The sequence below is a fragment of the Elephantulus edwardii genome, unplaced genomic scaffold, assembly GCF_000299155.1.
Source record: "Elephantulus edwardii isolate Elephantulus edwardi_28Jun2011 unplaced genomic scaffold, EleEdw1.0 scaffold00090, whole genome shotgun sequence".
Lineage (NCBI taxonomy): Eukaryota > Metazoa > Chordata > Mammalia > Macroscelidea > Macroscelididae > Elephantulus > Elephantulus edwardii.
This window is the reverse complement of record NW_006399840.1, coordinates 104,902-116,799: the sequence shown is the minus strand read 5'-3', so window position 1 is coordinate 116,799 and position 11,898 is coordinate 104,902. Positions and strand designations below refer to the sequence as shown.

General features: G+C 37.9%; 1 protein-coding gene across 1 annotated transcript in view; it reads right to left on the bottom strand.

Moving 5' to 3' along the window:
- The window catches only part of KDM5B (lysine (K)-specific demethylase 5B), a 74,776-nt gene that overhangs the window by 24,919 nt on the left and 37,959 nt on the right, over positions 1 to 11,898 (bottom strand). Inside the window, exons 9-13 of the mRNA XM_006890528.1 lie at positions 9,238 to 9,396; positions 7,838 to 8,019; positions 6,395 to 6,557; positions 1,974 to 2,093; positions 637 to 831 (exon numbers count right to left, since the gene is read on the bottom strand). Coding sequence (XP_006890590.1) covers positions 637 to 831; positions 1,974 to 2,093; positions 6,395 to 6,557; positions 7,838 to 8,019; positions 9,238 to 9,396 — 819 coding nt within the window. The remainder of the gene's footprint in view (positions 1 to 636; positions 832 to 1,973; positions 2,094 to 6,394; positions 6,558 to 7,837; positions 8,020 to 9,237; positions 9,397 to 11,898) is intronic.

Sequence of the window (11,898 nt, the reverse complement as noted above, 5' to 3'; positions counted from 1 at the left end):
TATAAAATTCTAAAATATCAGAATATAAGATCTTTATGACTTTGGGTTAGACTAAGATTTCCTAGATACCAAAAAATAGCATGCACAGAAGGAAAACTAACAAATGAGTCTTCATCAAAAAGAAAGGGTGACAATTTTCCCCCCTCTTTGAAAGATACTATTAAAATCATAAATTACAGTTAGGTTGGAGGGATGTATTTGCAGAACACTGATCTGATATAGGAAGAAAGTGGGAGTACATATGAGCAAAAGATTTAAAGACGTTTCACCAAAGAAGAGATATGGGTGGCAAATAAACACACAGTAAGATATTCAATATCATTAACCATTCTCGAAAGGAAAAGTCACTGCTATTCCATCAGAATTAATGCACGCTCACCTTCTACAGGGTCTCTGAGGCTGTAAACTGCCCATTTTTCTCCCAGGGGGCCCCTGGGGATGGATTTCAACCACCAGAGACACAGTTAAATTAAAAGCACATGAGATGTTATTACATATCTAATTATTACAAATCTATTAGAATAATTTAAATGGAAATTAAACGAAGAAATTACTGCTAAAAATAGTATTAAAATACATAGGAACTTTCCTAAGTAATACCTTAAAACATGCAAATAGGAATTTCAGAAAGCTTACCAATTTACGGACTGTTTCCCTTAAAGCTTTCTCATCCTCAATCATAATGGCCATGTCTTTCTGCACAGTGGAAGCCACTACAACATCTAGTACATCAGCCTTGGAAGCCATTTTGCAAATCATCTCATCGTGTGAAAATACACAGTAACGGTGAAGCAGGCGGTAATGCTCCACACACTGTCGGCCTAAGGGAAGCTGTGTCAAGACACAAAGGGGAAGTGGTGACATCTACCTTTTCCTTTCTAATTTCCAAAGATTTCTGACTTTTATTCTCAAATTAGAATATATGACATTCTGGGCCATAAAACATAAAACTCTACAAGCAGATTTCTAGACTCAGTTTCCAGGACTTTTTTTATCTTTGCACCACTTACCTCAATTTTTAAAAAGTGACTGAAAAAGCAATTTATTAATAATGTACTAATGCCAATAACAATGTGGAATCTAATTGAAAATAAGAATCTACATATTTCCTTAAACAATTCTGCTGAACTGCTGTAACTCACTTTAGAAATGTTTTGAGGGTGGGGGCGTGAGGGAAATTGGAAGAATCTGGTCTGAAAAACAATGTATTCAGTTTTAGAATAATAGTAATAATAATGATGATGATGTTTTTATATAAGTAACATTACAAAAACTACATAGAAATAAGTATACATACAGCCACTACCATGAACCAAAAAACCCCCACTATTAATAACAAGATTCCATTCATTTGATTATGTATGTTTTTTTGAGGTAAATAAAGTGCTAGTACTATAATATTCATTCAACTTTAGACCTACAATAAATGCAGAGCTGAAACTAACATCATTAAGTGAAACAAAAGGGACTTTATCAGGCATTATAATTAATTACATTAATCAATTATAATTAATGTAATAAAGCAAAACATGTATGAAGGATTTAATGAAAAAACCAGTATGATTTATAAGCTTTCACACAAGTACAAATAAAATAAAAAGTAACTAATATATCAATTATAAAGCTGATGTGGTCTGGGTAATTAAACCAGTGCTATAGTGTAAAGTGTACTTCTGAGACTACTTGTTACCAGTCTGCAATACATTATTAAACTTGAGCCTGAATTGAGTCTTCATCAAGAAAATTTTACTACAAAAGCACAAATGTCAGCTGAATTAAATATGGGTTTAGTCAGTACACGCTTCATTTATAATGTGGTGCAGGGCTTATCTCATGGGTTGGTAACAATTTTCAGATCAGCTTACTTGAGTAGTACTGGTTTAAAGCAACTACACATACTTTAAAAGATACATCATTTCCCCAGGAAAAGAAATAGTAAGTTTGAAAAGACTTGATAAGTGGTAATTACATACCCAGTCAACAGTGCAGAAGTTAACAGCCTCAGCAAAATTAAAACCTTGGTTGAAACCACTGTGGTAGGCTCTTGGAAATGTTATCACAAATTCCCCAGCACACTGATTAGTTCGGTAAACCTAAGGAAACAGAAATTGGAGATTTCTAAGCTTCTTGGATAATGACGTTCTCACTAAAGACAATGTGGATGGATGTAGACAGGATTCTTCAGAAAAGGTAATTTTCTACTAATGAAAAGCAAACCATCAAGAGTGAAGTGGGGATGGTGATTATTACAGTAGATTATCACCTGGGTCTATCAGTTTGTACCACAAGATGGAGCAGTATAACCTTATACCCACCAAAAATTAAACTACAGCCAGATCAGATCATGTTTTCCTACACAACCCAACAATGAAGAATATCCTAAGATTACCCATAATGGACAGGTTCCAGACCCTAGTCTAGCCTTCCAAGAAGGGCCTGGAGATCTTCCAAAAACCAGCCAAGGAAGCACAATAAAATAATGTCCAATACAGTAATGCAAACATGAACCCCTAAGGTGAAAGGCACAAAAAATACACAAGTGACACTACAACAGACTCAACAGATCAAGGACTGTAAAGAGAGCAGAGGCCTGGGCAACATTTTTATCTACATAGGTCTGCCGTCAGCGACAACTTGTCAGCAATTAACATCACAGATTCTTTTATCTCACACTATTTCAAGAATCTCATTACATACTAAATTAATTTGGACCTCGGACTTAACTTCCCATCATTCCTGCCAAGTGAATGAGGTTAGTATTCACTTGGTTAAGGTTAAATGAACTAGGTTACTTCTGTGTTTCTCATCCCACCCCAGAAGTATCTATATGGTTTTAGGCACACAAATCCTGGTATCAAACCTTTTAAGCCTCTGCACCTCTATTTCAGTAGTTCTCCTCCAACATGTGCTCCACAGACAAGTATTATCAACATCAACTGAGAACTTATTGAATATGCAGAGACATAAGTTGCAGTCCAGAACAAGAAAAACTCTGCGGATGCTGCCCAACCATCTCTGTTTTAACAAGCCTCTAGAGACTGTCCCACAGGCCAAAGCTTGAGGACCACTGCCCTTCACAAGAGCCCCACTCCTTCTATCTGGACTACTTTCTCTACACCACAATCTTTGCTAAACGTAATTTTCATCTTCCAAGACCTAGTCAGATGTCATCTAATTATAAATCCTGTTCTTTTACAATGAACGTAATGGATCACCTCTAAGCCTGTGGCCCTTTGACACCCCTTCAAGCCTGAACAAAACTCACCCCTGTGAATCAACTTGCAAGTAAATAACAGGCCCATAGACGGTGATTAATAGGGAGCTCTGTCTGGTGGCCTAGCGGTAAGAAGCTGTACTGAAATCCCAGAGAGGCACACTGTTCATTCAATCTACAGCTGCTTCATGGAAGAAGAATGGACAATCTCCTGTGGTATGATTTTCTGCCTCTGAAAACTACCTGGAAGGTCAGCAATGAACTGGTTCTAACTCAATGGCACACAGTAACAACAACATGATCAATAACAACAGGGAGGCATTCACTCCTCAGACTAACCAACCAAATAAGGTCAAAAGAGCAGTATTTGACCAAAGATAGAGCCCAGAGAGCAGGAAGCATAAGAAAGAAGAATTAATGGAACCAAGAATTACAAGGATAGAGTGGGGAAAGTGCAGTAACATTGCCAAATCTTAATTAATGGCATAAAACAAAATGTGTATGAATGGGTGAATGGAAAACCAATTTTCTTTGTAAACTTTCACTCAAATAACAATTTTTATAAAGACAATGATTTTTACAAACTCATTAAAAAAAAACTTGCACTGCCATCAATTTGATTCCAACTCATAGTGATGCTACAGAACAGAGACTGTCCCACAAGATTCTGAAGTGGTCCATCTCAAGGGAAGCAAACGGCCTCCTCTTTCTCCCCAGGAGTACTTGGTGGATTTGAGTGAGTGGTCAACTTCCTGGTTAGTCATCCAACACTTAACCCTTTATACCACCAGTGCTCCTCCTTCAAACTTTGAGCCCCTAGAAGTGATGAGGTTTTGTAGACCCAGAACCTAATCGTTCATCATTTGCTCAATTATTAAGTAATCAAGGGCCACTGAGAGCAAAGTGCTCCTAGCAAGTGAGAAAGGGCAATGTGGGGGGAAAGAAATGTGGAAAATACCAACTGAACTGACTGATGACTCTGATCAAGACAATGGAAGGGCCTTGCCAGAATGGGTTAAAAATCACAGAACAAAATTTAAAATAAAAGACCAGATTTACTGGTCTGACAGAGACTAGAAGGAACGCTGAGGCTACTGCCCTGGAACAACCTTCTAACCCGAAACTGGAGACACTCCCAGAGGTCACCTTCCAGCAAATACATGGGCCTGCACTATGAAACCTTACCCAACTATCAATCTCAAAATGCAGAAAAAAGAGTAAATGGAAACGACATTCAGGGAAGAGCACTTGTAACATTCTGAGAACTGTGATCAATGTCACAATCAAAATACATAGAAATTATTAAATGGAAATCCAACTTTCTCTGTAAACTTTCACCCAAATCATAATTTTAAGAAACCCAAAATACAAACAACAAAACATCTATGAAGAATTTGCTCCTCAGAACAATCAACTATATGAGACCAAAAACATTTGCCTAAAATCAAAGATGAGGAGGCAGAGAAAGGCAGGGAATGTGGGTAAATGAAAGAGGGGGCCTAAGGAGGAAACAGGGAGTGCTAACATGCCTAAGGGGATGCAGGCAGGGTCACATAACAATGTGCGTGTATGAACTACGGACCGCAAAACCTATTTACTATGTGAAACATTCTCCCAACACAAGAAAATGTTCAGAAAAAATAGCAACAGTAAGGAGATGATGGTATTTTGTTATTTACTGGTCATTACTTTTTAAGCTATATTCTAGAAACATTTTATGATCCCTCACAGAACATTTCCATCTGTCTTCACCACTTACTAATGCATGAATCCAAAAGCATAAAGTTTAGGTCATAAAAAGATCAAAAATTTTTGACACAGCAAGTTTATCATTTATATTTGATTTAGCTCACTAGGACCTTTAACTCCACACTTCTCAATGTAGCCTCCTTACTTTTCTACAGAGTATTTAACAAAAAAAGCCAATGCCATACAACAACCTCAGAGGAAAGATCAAGAAGACTTCAATGCAAAATTCCAAGCTCAAAGTTGTCATGACAAGCCTAATTGGTAGCAGAGGTGGAATATATAGATAGACACAGCAAGTGTGTCATTTCAGATCACAGAATAAGATCTTATAAAACCAATAAATAAAATAACTTTCTTAGGAAGGCCAGGATATGAAGGATTCTGACACTAAAATGTAGATCTGTTAAAATGAGATCATTCATAATAATTCATTTTGACAGTAAATGAATTTAGAAAGACAGATAATTATCCTGTAAAGTTTGTGAGTTTTGTTTTTCTGCAATGCAGGACTAAAATTGCAGACCAAAAATATTGTTTAGAAAGCATGTGTGATGGTGACAGACAACTCTGAATATTTTAAAAAAAAGTTTTTTAATAGAAGTAGAAAAGTCCAAAAAGGGAAGAGGAGGGGTAGGGCAGCTGAGGATGGGAAGGGGAGAGGAGCAGGGAAGCTTAGGGTGGGAAGGGAGTAGGGAAGCAGAGGGTGGGAAGGGGAGGGGGACAGGGAAGCTGAGGGTGAGAAGAGGGAAGGGGGGCAGGGAAGCTGAGAGTGGGAAAGATGGGAAATCCCAGGGCCACAGAGTTAAGTGGGCAGAAGAAGGGGGGGAAGATATTAATATGAGGACCTGATAAGACAGGATGATAGTGGGCATAAATCAATGGTAATTAATTTAATAAAACTAAGTGCATGGGAATAACCATATGAAGTGCAATGTGAATGAAGGAACGTGTGAAACACAGTGTACACGAATGAAACCACAATATATAAGAATTTTGTATGTAAACTAATATAAAATTTTAAAAATTAAAAAATAAAACAGGTGATGGGGCAAAGTTCTCATTCCCCTTAGGATATAGAAGGTATAGTTAAGAATATGAAATGATAAATGGAATTTTTATCTATTCTTAATAAAATTTTAGAAGTATTTTAATTGTATATTTAAGAAAATAAAGCATTATACTTGTTTGTAAAGCAAAGATGCTTAACAATCTAGTTAATAACTGCAAAAAATTGGTTTTAACGGTGTCTGAGGATCCAATCCAACTGATTTGATGCAATGTAGTACCCAACTGCACCAAACAGCTGTTTCTGCGATCAAGTTATGCTATGGGAAGCGAATAATCACATCCATGTCATAAACAGTAAGTAATGGGGGGAAAGAGAAGTAATGAGATAAGCATGAGCAGCAAGAGGATTAAGCCCGAACATACAGGCACTTCATGAGTCATCAGGGTATTGGGGTTCATGATGGTCACAAGCTGATGGAGGAGATCCGGCTGGGACACAAAGAGCTCTGGGGCCAGTTTCTTCATCACATTTTCTAGCTGCTCAGCAGCATACCCTGGGACTCCATACCAGGTTTTTGGCTCACCCCTGGAAAAAGATCAGGAAAATAAATCAATCAGTAACACCAACACAAACAAAACTTAACCAGCACACATTTTTCAAGCACAGCTATATAAGATTCTGCTACAAAGGCATGTTCAGACCAAGGAATTATCATTAGAAATGTGATCTGAACATCTGTAATGCATTTTCTTCCCTCAAGTATAAAGTTTAAATTTGAACCTTCCCATCTGAGGTCCCTCCATGCTTTTATCTGACCCTTTGGAAAATGAAGATAACTAGCATTTCTAAGAATATAAGGTATCATGCTAGCTACAGGATATGTGGTTACACAATTTCGTATAATTGACGAGGGATGGCAACTCTTCATCTTCCTTTTCCCTTGCCCGAATATTCTGACAGATGAGGTTAAATCAAACACTAATAAGGCAATTAGCATTTCTAAAGAGCTCTTATTCTTCAAAGCACTTTAAACTGTCAACCAATTAATCTGTAACATCCCTGTGAGGTATGGTAAATACAATCTTCATTTTACAGCTGGGAGTAATTGTCTAGGGAAGCACAACTGATGGTATACATATATATGCCAACTCCCTCTTTCTTGTGGTACATCCTCAAATTCCTTGTGTGGGGATTTGAGTGGGCTACAGATCTTCAAATATTTTTGTATTTAGAAAAGGGGAATGGAAGGGGGAAAAACCAGATGTGAAAAAAGAAGGCCTTTTGTTAAAGAGTTGAAAAAGTCCCAAATATCTACTTCCCTATCCCCAGCCCCTAATAGAAACACAGAGCTCTTTGTAGCCTTCTGCCTGTAGTAATGTCAAAACAGAGTCCAACAAGAGAAGCTGGTAGCCACAGGGCTTAGGGGGCAAGGGAAGGTCTACTCTTAACTACAGAGACATCATGAATCAGAATCAACTGAACAGCAATGGGTTTCACTGTACATATAGTCCACCCTCAAGCCAGGGGGCATCCGGGCTACCACTGCCAGCAAATGAGGCTTTTCACAGTAAAAACAATACTTAGTGCTTTTTAATCTTCTAAAACACTTCTTTGACAGTATGAGAAAACCAGCTCACCTTCCTCCAAAACATACTGACAACAGAGTGTCTGCAATTTCAAGGGATTCAAAGCCTTTCTAGGAATCTTAAAGAATCACTATTTTAACTAGTTAGGGTGTATATTCCAAAAGAAGTCAAGAACATCAGGGGGGGAAATATCTTATGTAAGTTATATCTGAATTGATAAGAAAAGTTTTCCTAAATAACCTGCAAATTACTCCTAAAGTTCTATTTGGAATGTCTCACCAGTGCAGATAGTTAATTGAATAGCTCCAGTGATCTTCAATATGCCAACAGAAAGAAGAAAAGCACATTCCCACATATAACCAAGGAAGTTTCATGCCACATATATCAGCAGTAATGTGAGCAAGGACAGATTGTTCCATCACTGGCATATTGTTCAAATTCCAGCCACTATCAAGGTATTCCTGAAAAAAAGGAGACAAAAAGAGTATGGTTTAGCTATTTCACAGTAACATTTTTGAACTTTGATTATTTCAAGAAGCTGGCTTAAAACAGTTTTCAATATAAAAAGTCAAGGTGGGGGAAAGAGGGCCATTATACTGTATCTCTAATAGTATAAATTAGGGAACTCTGGTGGCCTATTGCTGTGCTTCAATCCCAAAGACATGCAGTTCAAATCTACCAGTCACTCCGCAGGAGAAGGATAGGCAAACTCCTCTCATGCAATTTACCACCTTGGAAAATCCACTGGAGGGACAGCTACGGTCGGTTGTGACAGGACAGCATACAATACTATAAATTACAATTTACTTGTTTTGACCTTTTTATCATTCCATTTATATAATATATACTTTCCTTGTTTTTTTCCCCCTGTATCAGTGCATTCATATAAAGCTCAAAAACAAACCAGCTTATCTACAATATTAGAAGTCAGGATAGTGGTTAATGTGCAGGAGGGAAGCAGTAAAGGGAAGCACTCCTGAGACGCTAGTGAAGGTCTATTTCTTGGACTACTCCTGGTTACACAGGTGTGTGTTCAGTTTTTGAGAATTAATCAAACTATACATATATAATCCTATGTATGGCAATGCATCTACATTCAATTTCTCGAAGTTTACTAGAAAGAAATCTGACTTTTTATCATGGCAGAAATAAGATCTTCCGAGGAGTCTGCTAGTGTGGAAAACAGATGCAACTTTTAGATTTTAGGTTCAAACTTTTTTTTTAATAAATTTTTAAAGCTCAAAGCCAAGTAGTCCTACTCCTGATCCCTCAGGTTTGGGGGACGGTTTCTACATCCTTAAAAGAGAAAGCAAGGTTATAGAATCTGAAAGAAAAGAAAAGTTAATTTATAAAACAGAAAAAAAGAAGTACTTTATCATATTACTACAATGTAGTAGAGCACAGTGAGGAATTAAAACTGTTCCATAAACTCCATTTTTCTTGAAATCTTTAAATATCTGGCAATTGGAATCTGATGAAAGTCACTGTAAGTCACTTCAATCACACAGAAGTTCAATTAGTAACCCAATTTCCAAACAAATCACGTGGGCTTTAATTCTTTGCAGTAAAGTAAGGCTACTAAGAACATAGTTTTACGAATTTTAGATCGAAGACATGTTGACTGTCTGACTTAAATGCCAGTCTGTCCTAATAAAAGGGCCTCACATTCCTGAGCCTACCTCTTCTTCGGGGGAAAGTTTGATTTTCCCATCTCGGACAGGAAAGCCACTACCAAATTCCTTTGAAGCGATATCAGCTCCATATTCCACTGTGACATCCTCTTCAATAGTGCTTACCAGTCGCCAAAATTCTTTCTCAACCAGCTCTGTGGGAACCATCTGGCAAGAAAACAAAGAGTAAGAGAAATTAGTTTTCTCAGACCTCACAAGCTGCCTGTGACCAATCTGACTAAATGAGCTAAATGGCTAGAACCCAAACAACAAATGTTTACGTTCTGTTACACTGACCACAGACAACTCAGTGATCAAATTAACTTCAAAATGGAATTTTATAACTAAGAATAATAAACATCAACTTAGGATTTATATTGTTCTATCATTAACTTAAAACTATTACAAAAGCGAGCCAAGAAAATAAAAATCTGGATATTTAGAAACTGGAAATGTTTCTGTGTTTTAAAAACAACTCCCATTTCATTGTAACTTCATTAATCATTGGATAGTAATAATAGCTAGCTGTGCTGGAATGAGTCTTTACACTTTGAGATGCTTTCCAATGAATTATCCAAGACCATCTTTTAAATTCTATTCATAAGACCTAAGAGCAATAAAACCAACTATAAAGCAAATAAGAGGTAAAATATAAACAAAAAGAGCCTGCATAGATGCCCTAGTAAAATGAGTCACTAGACTGTCTTGGGTCTATTATTAATATGGGCAAAGAAGCAAGGAACTTTAATGTCGATTCTTTAATGTCTTCATCTCTAATTAAGGCAAAAAGCCAAACACAGAGAGACAAGGAATATGAGCACTCATATGCAAGTGTTACCAAATAAATACAGTTATAGCAAAACATATGGAAAAGTATTACAATATAAAACAGAGTAAAAGAACTCATAATTCAAAGCGGACTATAAATTTAAGCCCATTAAGGGTTTTGATGAGTCATCTTTTTTTTTTTTTAATGTGTGTACCGTCAAACTGGATCTGACTGGTACAGGAGGCGATTGTCCCTCCTTCTTCAGCAGAGCATCTGGTGGATTTGAACCACGCACCTCTGGGATTGCAGTGCAATTTCCTGCCACTAGGCCACGCCATTAAACAACAGTTGAAGTTTCCAGTCCTTGGGAAATGATATCATGCTGAGAGAAGGAGGGCCAGGGAAGAAAAGAAGATCCTCAACACAATGGATTGATATGATGACTATAGCAATGAGCTCAAGTGTGTCTTGGATTACGGGGATGGCATAAGATAGGGCAAGGGTTAGATCTGTTGTTCATAAACTGCTTTGAGTCAGAGAGAGCTTTGTTGACCTAGTGGATAGAATGTTATGCTACAAGCCAGAGGAGGGTGATTTTAATCGGCAGCCCTTAGGCCTGGGTTTAAACTGGTTTTGGTCATTCTTCTAAGTGGTATAGCACTGGTCTGTCAATTTGCTGTACAGAGGTTTAACTCCTGGTTGCAGTGATGCTGAACACTGTGACACTGATGTGTCAAATGTGGTAATGGTTACGCATGGTAGACAGTGTTTGATGGAACTCCACGATTAAAACAAGCTTTGAAGCAGGAGTGGCATGCACTTCCAAAATAGCTTGCCTCCAGAAACTCTATGAACTTAAGAGAAACGATTATACAACTGTTCAAGTCTTTCATTCATAGGGCCACTATGAGTGGTCTATGACTCGAAAGAAGTTAACAACAACAACAAAATTATTAAGTATTTTAAGTACCAATAATAGCTAATTAATGTAAGTGTTGTTTTTAAGTGCCACCCAGCTGGACCAGACTCATGGCAGAAACTCCATTAGATTTTCAGAGACAGTTTGTGAGAGAAGACTGCCCATCTTTCTCCTAAGGTTAACTCACAAAGATCTCCTAAATTGTTATTACTGTAAAGAGTGGGAGGGAAATGGACAGTCTCATCTCTCTTTTTTTTTTTTTTTTTGAGCAGAATGAAAAAAGACAATTTCAATATCCGTAAAGTAGTGAAGGAACAATTTCATTTAGGTCTACTCATTTAATGGAATTTTAAATGATGGATGAAACAAACTTATGATTCTAAGTGAAAATAATAGAATTAATAAGATCCTTAAAACTGGAGTTTACAATACTGCGGCAGGCCCAGAGTCGATCTTCAAAGGCACCTAGGGAGGCAGCCCCACCAAAGCCCAGTGGCTGAGGCCTGGACTACCTCCACAATGGATCTTCACAGGCACTTAGGGCGGGAAGCCCTCCACAACCCAACCCTTGGGACCTGTACTCCGCCCGCCACAACCCAACCCTTGGGACCTGTACTCCAACACCAAAGACCCAGCTGAGTTACTGTGTATGTTAAATACTCACATCCAAGACCCTATCCTGCTGCACCATTGGAGACCTCAGTTAAGGTCAGAAAAGGATGTCCTGTGCCATAGTATTTGTATGCCTGACCATCTTTACAGTTTGTTGTTAGAGGTAAACACTTACCAGTCAGTTCATTATATTGTTACAGTACGGATTTATATGCTGCTAATTCCTTCACAGGTGGATGTGTATGTTGTGCTGTTGTTCTGTGCCGTGGAGTCGCGACTCATAGCGACCATATGTACAACAGCCCTAAACTCGGCTCTGTCCTGGGCCAATCGCACTGTCTCTGACACTCCCATCCCAATTATCCCAGTC